Raw genomic sequence first — 11,828 nt, 5'->3', positions numbered from 1 at the left:
AAGTGGATTTTCTCTTATTATTGGAGTTTGAGTTTAATGGATGTTGAAGATATTAAATTTATCAAACACTATCATCTTGTTTGATATATTCGTTAGCTTTTCTTTTGTTTATGTTTTGTTTTCAGATAAAACAAATGGGCCTTTTTTTTACATACCGAAGAGGGCATTTATGGAATCGAATTGTTTTAATGTTGTATCTCCGAAAAAGTTAAATGAAAATGATGGATCCAAAAAGAAGATATCTGGTTCTAGTGGTGAGATTGAGGTGGTAGATTTATTCACTCCATGATCACCTGAGTATAGAAGTAGGAAGAAAGAGGGGTTTCTGATGTATCATGTATGCATGTCCTGAGATAATTGACTTCACTGAGTCACCCATATGTGTGTAACTTTCTTTTTATTTTTGTTCTCAGAATAAAAAAATTTATATATGCATGCTTAATTAACTTTAATGAAAGTATTTATTTTCTTAGCTATGACATGATATACCCTGTAGCCATGCTAGCAGTTACATCTATACCCCAAATCCGTCGTTCAAAAAAAAAATTGTTACATCTACAGCTATTATGCGAAGCCATGTTTGCGCATCCGCTTTGTTTCAAAAAGAAGATTTCATTCCATTAACATTAGCCAAAAGTCTAGTTGTACATGAATAACCTTTTGCGTCTCACCTTTTATTTGCGCAACGTCAAGAATATGTGTGTTGTTATTGAAGTTTATGCCAATGTGAGTCTGGTTTGCGTTGGATCAATTTTTTCGTGTAGAGGATGTCTCATAAAGGCATGACCTGTGAAAATACGGGTGGTATCTAACGTTAATTTATAGCTTAAGCTTCATAACTCATTAAGCACATTACACATTGAAATATATAGATATAGATAGTTATTATATCGGTTTTTTGACATCTTTAGAAAAAACAGTGTTGCATAACATTCTGATTTATCATAAGGGGTATAACAACCGGTCATACATAAAAGAATGGAGTACACATTCATTTTTTAGTGCTCAAATTTATCTTGAACATGGATTTTGTGAGTCCAATTCACTCAAATGTGTTTGATACTCAAATCAGGTGGTTTGAATCCCACCAACCGTTTAAATATTATCGACTAGTCAGAAGATGAGAGCACGACTAGTGTCGCGTCGTAGCTGCAGCCTACATGTATGGATGATCCGGTTTTGTGATTCTTTACAAAATGTGTAGTCTTCTTGTCTCTTTTAATGAATTTAAATCTTCACTGTTTCCATCTTAAGATGATTACAAAGAGAGCTAAGAGATGGCGGGGACCGGTAGCAACACAAGTGACCAAGAATGCAAATTTACAACACACCAATCCAGCCACGATTGTATTTTTGAAGGTTTGTACCTTAATAATTTTATATGTTGAACATGTTATCGTTCATGCCTTGTGGTGAGTCGATAGTGTCTAAGAGTTGTTTCGACTTAGCCACTTAGGGATCGTTGTTAACACTATAATGAAACATACATTTATCTGATATCACCCTAGCTACTTACCTCTAACCTGTGAAAAAATAACTTATGAGTTCCCACTAATCTCCACAAATCAAATAAACTGCATATATTTCATGTCAGCCAATTAATTAACACACAAAGTTTGAATTGCTCACACATATTGTACTCCTTATAACTCTAATTTCAAGCAAATGCTCCCATGTCAAGGTAAAATGTAACATCCCAATTTTTAAATTGTTTGTTGAAATAATTGTTGGAAAATATTGATTTCAATATCATAGTATGATCAACATAAGTCATAAGTTAACATAATTATATAATGATACTATATAAATAATAGTTGTAATGCTTTATAAAGAAATGGGAACAACAATAACTTTGGTGTAGTTTGTATGAAAAACCAAACTTAAGTTTGAAGCTCCATTGTTGGTGAAAGAATTAGATTATATGATTACTTTTAAGTAGATTAAAGAGTGTTCATCATTTATAATAATGTTATAGAAATAGTAGTAAATGATACTTAATAGTAGATTGAACCAATTTGTTACTGTCGTGAGTTAAGTTGTTAATGACCTTGACAATGTTTTAATATTGACTCGGGTTAATGTGGGGCGTTAATTGATGAAAAGAGTGGGTTTCTAGGTATTGTAGAGATCTAGCAAGCTAAAAGGTTAATATGCACACAAGACGTTTGATAAAATGCCACAAAGAAGACATTGTGAAATTTAAATGGAAAATGTGATTTAACTTGTGTAGAAATATGTAAATACATAAATGTACGATAAAGATCATATGGGAATGGTATGTGTTGTTTTATATAAGGATCAAACGTTAAATGATCTTTTATAATACATTCTAATGTGGTGTGTTGACTTGCAAGTTAGTTACTCAATATGAAGCTTGGAAGTTCACTGAACGGGAGGATAATCTAAGTATGTCATATCCTACGGGCGAAGGTTAGTAGCACCTCCCTTGTGCTATTTACTACTAATTTATAATATATAAGTATCATGAAACTAGTGTAGTTGGGACTAATTCGGCAAATATAACTGTTGAAATGACAGAAAGAAAAACAACCTTGGTAATTTCTTATTTGTTTCAATTCAATATGCTAAAATTTGTAGATGTAATATTTTCTAATTTTTATGTTTATTTGTTATATGTGTTGACTGGATACTTTCTGGACCTGTAACGGTTTATGGAGCTATTGAGCTATTGGATTTGAAGAATGTTGCTGTTGGGCCAGATTGTACCGTTTCCTGAAGATGACAATTTAACAAACTCTAAGTCTCACACGTAATTGGGCTGGGGAGTTTGTTAGTGTCGATATAAAAAGGGCTGTTGAGAGTCATTCTCTGCAACACACATTTTCTTCTGAGTTGTATCTCTGTAATCTTGTAATCTAGGGTTTGATTCATCATATTGATTGAGTCTGTAGTCTGATAGATTGAGATTAAGAGAGATTTCAGATCACTGTGTTGGTGATCTTGTAAAGAGTTGTTCAAATCTTTCGTTTTGGTTGTAATCTGGTGAAGTTGGAATAAAGATTGGAGTTTTGATATCCATTTTTACATGGTATCAGATCCGTGATTGCTTGATATCTTGGGATTTCATCGGTGTTTGGTGTTAATTTCAAAGCTAGGGTTTCCGAAATTGAAACCCTAATATTTGGGGATTATTGGTTTCATCGATCTTGAAGGTTACGTACATCCGTATAGGGTGTTCTTGTGGAGTATTTCTTCCGTGCAACTCAATTTGTGATCGAAGATCTGCCTGCTGATTCTATCAAGAATTGTAACCCTAAGTGAAGGTTGCATTCTTGACTCTTGGAAGGAATACCCTAACTTGGGCGCTCTCGGGTGAGATCTTTCTAATTCTTTTCTTTTTAGTCGCATTTTATATACTTGTGTAGGCATAATTAGGTTGATACCAGAGGATATAAAGCCTGGTCTTTGTGTTGCGTTAGGCATTCTAGGTTTATGTGTATCAGTTTCTTGAGTGTGCTTATGTGATTTTGTTTGTCATTCTTATTGATTGTTATCATGGGTGATGAAAATAATAATAACAATAATACGTTGGTTAGTAAGCTTGAAGCCAATGATCCGCTTTATTTGCATGCTAGTGATTCCAGTAGTCTTACCGTTGTTAGCATAAAATTGAAAGGGACTGAGAATTATAAAGTTTGGTCTAATGCTGATGAAGTTGTGTTAGGTCTACCACTGATGAATTCTTTCAAAACAGTGGGATATATGTAATGTAACATCCTAAAATTTATAATGTTGAATAAAGAAAGTTATGTTAGTGATTTCGCGTTTTAATTATTAATATCGAGTAGGAGCGGGTCATGGACTTGGATTAATTGAGATAGGATAAATGAGAATGGGATTTCAGGGATATAAATACCCCCAAAATCCCAAAATATCTCATTTCTCACCAAACTCCACACACACTCCACACACTCCTCAAAACACACATACTAACCGATCAAGATTCGAAGCCGAAACCCGAGATTTTGTTGATAGATCTGAGTTGGTAAGGTAAGAACAATCCAACAAAGCTATTATTACTGTAAATGGTTAGGATTGGATGGGTTAACCGGACCCGAAACCCAAACTGCCCAAATCGGACCCCTAAAACGTCGATTTTAGGCCGATTTGATGGTTGGGATTTGTAGGCGCCGATCATACGATTCCGTGGGTACCAAAATCGAGTTATTTGGCTAAGAAACGAAGGAGTTATGGGCAAACAGATCTGCAGCGCGATAACTTCGCCTGCAAGATTAAGTTCGCCTGATGAACTTCGCCTTCAAGCGTAACTTCGCCTAAGGATAACTTCGCCTACGGCCAAGTTCGCCTAAGGATAACTTCGCCTGAAGCCAAGTTCGCCTAAGGATAACTTCGCCTGAAGCCAAGTTCGCCTAAGGATAACTTCGCCTGAAGCCAAGTTCGCCTAAGGTTTAACTTCGCCTGAAGCCAAGTTCGCCTAAGGTGTAACTTCGCCTGAAGCCAAGTTCGCCTAAGGTTTAACTTCGCCTGAAGCCAAGTTCGCCCGAGGTTTAACTTCGCCTGAAGTGAAGTTCGTTTAGAAAATAAATTAAAAACCTAATGGAAAATGTGTTAAGGCAGTTATCGAAAATAAAATTTTTCCAAGCTGACCTGGCAGCTTAACCCCAGCCAGGGGCTCTGCCCCTTGGACCCCGCTAGGGGCTGCCGCCCCTAGAACCCCGCTGCCAGGGGCGCTGCCCCCGGACCCCCGTTCGTTGTGGGTCATATATAGATAGAAATACAAAACGAGTAGTAGTAGTTAATTGATATGTGTAAATATTATACAGTTAGCCGAGCCCAGTTAAAGAAAGGAATTACGATCAACGGCGAGCGTAACAGGATCCAGGTGAGTTTCTAGCCCCATTCCTTGTTATGTTTTCGGGGCTGTGTGCATACTTGATGTGTTGTTAATACATTTATCCTAAGTGATAAGTGTATGCCATATGTGATATATGTGATATGTATGAATGATTGCTTGATGGTTCGTGAACGATCTTCGGATATTGCACGTACTGTCAGGTTGTAACGTTATAAAGCCATATGTGATATATGTGATATGTATGAATGATTGCTTGATGGTTCGTGAACGATCTTCGGATATTGCACGTACTGTCAGGTTGTAACGTTATAAATATGGCAAGTATGATATGTATGTTTATGTGTATGAACGTAATAAAGTTAATAAAAGAAGGAAATGACGGTTGTATGGTTGTATGGTTACGAAAAGGGTACCGAGCCCTAATAATACTCGAGGTATGATGTATGGTTGTATGGTAACGAAGAGGGAATCGAACCCTACTAATATTCGAAAACAAGGGACCAGACCCTTATAATATCTGTGATGTTAGGGACCAGACCCTTATAATATCTGTGATGTTAGGGACCAGACCCTTACAATATCTGTGAGGATAGGGACCAGACCCTCATAATATCTGTGATGTTAGGGACCAGACCCTTATAATATCTGTGATGTTAGGGACCAGACCCTTATAATATCTGTGAGGTTATAGGGCGAAAGGCTCTTAAAAACGTATGATTATGAATGTAAAGAAAGTATGTAAGTAAGAAAGAAAGTATGTAAGTAAGAATGAAGGTATGAGTACTTATGTGTGTATGAAATAAAGTTATGAGGTTAAGTACGTATGTATGTAATAAGGTATTGTATGGTATTGTATGATTAACTAGAACTCACTCAGCGTAGCTGACTTTTAGTATGCACGCAGGTGAGTAGGATGAGACAGCTGGCTTGAGTGGAGGACACATGGCAGAAGACTAAAGCCTGGCATCTGAAGATCTGATATGTTTTATAAGTTATGTTTTGATTTTGAAAGACAAGAGGAATGTTTTAAGACATGATTATGAATCGATATGTAATGTTTTATGAAAGTTTTATATTCCGCGTAAAGTTTTTAATTAACTCTGATATTTAGAACTGTGTTTATGAGTAAATCCAACACGAAAGTAGGGTTACCGGTAACGGGGCCTTACATGTAATTCGGTTGTTCTTACTTGGTTATTAAATTCTGTGTCTGAAGAGTTGTATTTAGGGCAGGTCTATTCTAAATTAGCAACCGAAGTGTGGAATGACTTAAAAGAAACATATGATAAAGTGAATGGATCTGTGGTCTTTAACTTGTATCAAAAAATTAATATGTTTACTCAAAGTAACCAATTTGTGTCTGAATATTATCACAAGTTAAACATAATGTGGAAACAATTGGAACAAATTTTACATTTGCCTCTTTGTACGTGTGAGGCTTCGAAACAGTTTAATGATTTTAATCATCTAATAAAATTGATGCAATTTTTAATGGGCCTTGACAGTAGTTATGAGGCTGTTAGAACAAGTCTACTATTAAAAGAACAACTTCCTACTGTCAAAGAGGCTTTTGCTATTGTGTCTAGAGAAGAATCTCATAGGAATTCTAATAGTGGTTCTTTGAATGGACAAATCCAAGGAGTTGGGTTTGCTTCCAAGTCAAATCAAGTATTTGACAACAAAAGAAACATTGTAAGATTTCCTAATCAAGCTGTTAAGTGTTCACACTGTAATAAAATGGGTCATAGTGTGGATAAGTGTTTTGAAATTGTTGGTTATCCTGTTTGAATGAAATCTAGAAATAACACAGGAAAAAAGGTTGTTTCTAGTAACAACACTGTAAGTAATAATTCAGGTACATCAAATAGCTCTCCTGCTAGTGGTCTTACTCCTGATCAAGTCACTAAGTTGTTGAGTCTTTTGAATGAAAAAGCTTCTGTCAGTACTTAAAGCTGTAATGTGTTAGGTATTTTTAGTCCTTGGTTTTATTCTCTTAATTCTAGAAAACCTGTGTTTTGTTTTGCTAGTAAAAACGATTATGAGTCAAAACTCGGTTGGGTTGTTGACTCAGGTACATCAAATAGCTCTCCTGCTAGTGGTCTTACTCCTGATCAAGTCACTAAGTTGTGGAGTCTTTTGAATGAAAAAGCTTCTGTCAGTACTTAAAGCTGTAATGTGTTAGGTATTTTTAGTCCTTGGTTTTGTTCTCTTAATTCTAGAAAACCTGTGTTTTGTTTTGCTAGTAAAAACGATTATGAGTCAAAACTCGGTTGGGTTGTTGACTCAGGGGCAAACCAACACATGGTTATGTCTTATAAGAATTTGATGAACCAACTTGATGTGTCTGATCTCAATATAAGAGTAAGACACCCCAATGGCACTAGTGCTGTTGTCTCAAAGATTGGTGACATAAAACTAAATAGTTATGTAACATTGTGTGATGTGTTTCTTGTTCCTGACTACTGTGTGAATTTAATGTCTATTCACAAACTAGCAAAGGATAGTAAACTAACTGTGTCGTTTAATGAAAACAATTGTTATATTCAGGACTGTGTAACCAAGAAAATCCTGGTGACTGGTAGTCAACTTGATGGATTATACATTTGTGGTGATTCTTCTTTATCTAATAAGTTGTGTTTTAGTAGTAGCAGTAATATTGATTTATGGCATGCTAGATTAGGGCATCCTTCGGATATAGTTTTAAACGTATTAAAAGATTCATTAAAGTTGTCTAAAGTTGACAACAATACTGTTTGTGAAGTAGTCTGATAGATTGAGATTAAGAGAGATTTCAGATCACTGTGTTGGTGATCTTGTAAAGAGTTGTTCAAATCTTCCGCTGTGGTTGTAATCTGGTGAAGTTGGAATAAAGATTGGAGTTCTGATATCCATTTTTACAATAACAATTAGTTTGGTAAAATGCTAAGTTGTTGCTCGTGGTACGTGGCTGCGGGTTATATATTTTGGATATTTAAAAGTGTCGTATCTACTTGAAATGTAGTCTCAATAGTCCCGACAAATTTGTCTACATCCTAAAAAAGGTTTCAAGTCAAACGGGTTTAGATAAGAAGTCAAAACATGTTTGTAAAACTGAATTACGGCTGCTGTCCAAACCAGACCAGCCCACGCGCAGGTCTCGTTTCGGGACCTTAATCGTGTTATTTTTGTATGAATCTTTGCTAGAAGTTAGTTAATATCATAATGGAATTTATGTAATTTTTATATATTTTTCTAAAATCGTTTGATTTGGTTTTGTGAATTTTTTATTAATAAAATGAGGATTTTCAGTAACCAGGTCAGCCCGTTTGCGGGAGCTGTTTCGGGGTCTTAATTATTTTACTTTGACATGATTTTTGGTAGGAAGTTAGTTACCGGCATAAATTATTTTATGGAATTTTTGTAGAATTTTCTGAAGTGTTGTCGTATGGTTTTAGACTTGCTTCGTTAATAAAATCGTGGCTTTCAGCAATGTGTTTAGTAATGATGTAACCGGTTAAAGTGTATACATTACTAACCAAATGATAACGGGTCAAGTGGGTGGATATATGTAGTTTTAGAAATTTTGTTGTGTTTAATAAGGAAGGTATATACAATGCTTATGAAATGATGGTAACAAAAGTTGACAATAAGCAACCAATGATCTTGACCCGCTTGTTTGGGTTTGCTTTATTGTAGTATAATAGTAATGGTTTCCAAAATGTTGAGATATTATTTTATATTGTTAATGAACTTCATGTAGTTGTGGATATGGGGATTAGTAGCAGGTATGAGAAGCTCGCGATCAATCGGGCAAGTTAAGATACATAATGAATTGAATCTTTGGAGTTGCATAACGGTAACCGGCGTATTATACCCGATGTTCGGTTGATAGAATTTGGTTTTATGTTATTAGAAACAAAAGAAATTTCTGGGACTGTATTTTCCGCAATAAAATATGTTAAAAAGTCGTTATCAAATTTAGGGCGTTATATAAAATCATGTATTGCTAAATAATCATAAACCTTTATTGTATAGGCCTATTCAGTATTCACTAGCAACAACAGCAGCAAATTAAGCTTATAGCATCATAAACAATAACATATGGAAATATTACAAAGGTTGCATGTAAAACCGAATCAACCTCTAACAATCATAACTATAAAGTAGTATGATGAAGAGTTACACCATAATTAAAGAGTTACACCATAATTATAAAGTATTAAAGAGTTACACCATAATTATAAAGTAGTATGATGAAGAAAAATAAAAACTAGCAAACATTATGAACTAAAATTGAAAATGCAACCCGAAAACGTTGTTACTCCAGAAGTGGAAGACAACGATTTTCAATTAATCTTCCTCCCTAAATCATTTAAATCGGTGTCTCCACATGTGTAACTCTTACCGTAGCTCCTCCTTGCATTTGATCTGGAAGAGAACAATATTATAGCCACCTAGCCGCTCCTAACACGCCTATGTGATGTGATTTAAGACCACATAGGTGCGTTCTTTGGATTTCACATGGGTCGCATATACACGCCAAGTGTATTTGATATGAAGCTACCTAATTAGACACATGATAATTTAGTATAAAACATGTATAATTCAGAGCATATCACCTCATAAATGCATTATCTAATATGACTGTTTTGAATAAAAACGACTTAAAATGTTACAAAACTTTGAAAACGTAAGAGATTTTTCGACCGTTCACTTGTTTTATTTACAGTCATTTTAATTTCCCACATTCAATTGTTTATAACTTTAATATAATCAAAAAGCCCTAGAGATGAAAAGACTTTCACAAATTTGATGTTCCTACACTTGTAAGTCGCAAACACAAACACATTTTTGACCTTTTAATGTGATTATAGATACTTTTTGTTATGACCACATGATCATGTGAATCTTGCATTTATCCATTCACCAAGCAAAGTAGCTTTTTAACATCATTGGAAGGCATCAACCTAAAGCATGAAAACTTTTTCAATATGTGAAAGAGAAGATATCCAGCACATTAACATGTGACTTGGTCCCCTCTTAATTACTAATCCACTCATGTGTATCATGTCCAAATAATTTAATAACTTTTTTAATAAATAATTTAGCATGTTCACTAAAAGACTTTAAACAATAGTATGCATAACTCCTAAGTTTAATAATATAACTGTATTTAACGACCGATTATATATTTTAAAAAATATTTTAATACCTGAAGAAAATCAAGACTATTGATCCTGCTGCTGCAGTTGTTGTACCTCAGGCTGCTCTGACTTCACTTCTCGCTCGTGTTCACCGCCTTGCGAATTCCATATAATATCTTGTAATCCCGGTCTTACCCCTTCGTTTAACACCTTATGATATTCCAATGTATCTCCATTACATTTCTTCACTTCCACCAATTGGAAAGATGAAGGGAGTTCAAATATCTCGGCATTAATCGATAAAATTCCCTTTTTACCCTCCGTCATCGCCTCCAGTTTCAACAACCCTGCTTCTCGTTTACTCACTTTCATCCCCAAACGTTTGCCAATTTCTTCGAGCTTATTAATAATAACTGAAGCGCGTTTCCAAACAGTGAATCTCGCTTCAGTTTTTTGTCTAGGTTCTTCAAACAATGTTGTCAAGTCAAACCCGGGTGACAATGATATAATATCAAATGCATTCATGTTTGTCGGTTTCGTTGAATTGTGATTTTCTACAACGCTTGAACTTGATTCTTTGTAAACATTTCCCTTTCTAAACCATGAACTTTCCTTTACTTTTGAAATTGTGATTCTACTTACAGGATTCGGATCTAATATTTTTAAAATCAACTTTCGTACATCGGGTGGAAACCAATTTGGAAATCTAAACTCAGATTTCCCGATCTTTCTATACAATTCGACTAAATTCGAATCACGAAACGGAAGATAACCCGCTAATAAAACATACAAGACTCCACAAGACCAAATATCAGCTTTATCCCCATAATAACCTCTCCTAGTGATCACTTCGGGCGCCACATATGCAGGGGTCCCACAGGTGGTGTGTAACAACCCGTCTTGACGCTTAGATTCAGCTAAAGCACTTAACCCGAAATCAGAAACTTTTAAATTATCATTTTCGTCTAATAACAAGTTTTCGGGTTTTAAATCACGATGATAGACCCCTCTGCTATGACAAAAATCTACTGCATTTATCAGCTGTTGAAAATATTTACGAGCAGTTTGTTCCTTCAACTTCCCGTTAGCTACCTTATCGAAAAGCTCACCGCCTTTTGCATATTCTAATGCGAAATATATCTTTGTTTTGGTAGCCATGACTTCATATAGCTGTATGATGTTAGGGTGTCTAACTCGTTTCATAATAGATATTTCTCGTTTGATTTGATTAATTAGCCCGACACGTAACACCTTCTCTTTGTCTATTACCTTAATTGCCACACTTTGGCCCGTTGCTATATTACGTGCGTAGTAAACTTTAGCAAATGTGCCCTGACCTAATAATCTCCCTAACTCGTATCTTTCCATCAAGATATTCCCTTCAATGGCCATCTTTTCTTGTGTAAAAGAAACTATAATTGGTGTTGCTAATGTAGAAAGATTTTCTAAACTATATATATGTGATAATAAAGCGATCGTTCTGTTAAATATGCAATGATCCAAACCTGAACATCAAAATGCATAAGCAAAAATGATTATACTTATTAATACAACAAGTATCATGCCAATAGTTACTAACTTGTAGATTATATAAAAATGAAGTATATTAAGGTAATGTATAAGTTGAAGATTAGCATGGGCCATTTCACCATAATTAGACTAAAACCATGCTACTTGTACTGTTCACTACTAAAATTGATATGGTCAGTGAATGTTTTATAAGGTGAGAAACAGCTATACAGACCGTGACATCTAATCCCACACTGTTTCAAATTGTCGTCCAGATTGAGGTTGGACTGATATTTTGACCAAAAAAATTCAAAGTTTGATTGTTATGGTCAGAACTGCCATCCGCATATTGACCAAAC

At 35.0% G+C, this 11,828-nt stretch overlaps 1 protein-coding gene across 1 annotated transcript; it reads right to left on the bottom strand.

Annotated features, from left to right (window-relative positions):
• Positions 1-9,256: 9,256 nt before the first annotated feature.
• Positions 9,257-11,352, bottom strand: LOC143632628 (CBL-interacting protein kinase 18-like). Its single transcript, XM_077101096.1, has 2 exons — positions 10,029-11,352; positions 9,257-9,380 (listed from the first exon to the last, which is right to left on the bottom strand). Exon 1 carries the CDS (start codon positions 11,350-11,352, stop codon positions 10,045-10,047), a length of 1,308 nt encoding a protein of 435 aa, XP_076957211.1. The 3' UTR covers positions 9,257-9,380; positions 10,029-10,044.
• Between the last annotated feature and the right edge of the window lie 476 nt (positions 11,353-11,828).

This window comes from Bidens hawaiensis, unplaced genomic scaffold (genome assembly GCF_021521415.1).
Source record: "Bidens hawaiensis isolate Kalapana, Puna unplaced genomic scaffold, B.hawaiensis_p1.1 tig00006520_1, whole genome shotgun sequence".
NCBI lineage: Eukaryota > Viridiplantae > Streptophyta > Magnoliopsida > Asterales > Asteraceae > Bidens > Bidens hawaiensis.
This window is presented reverse-complemented; position numbering and strand designations above follow the sequence as displayed.

What these genes read in the sequence shown, in the direction of transcription:
- LOC143632628 (XM_077101096.1), bottom strand. Translation starts at nt 11,352, where the DNA reads ATGGCCATTGAAGGGAATATCTTGATGGAAAGATACGAGTTAGGGAGA.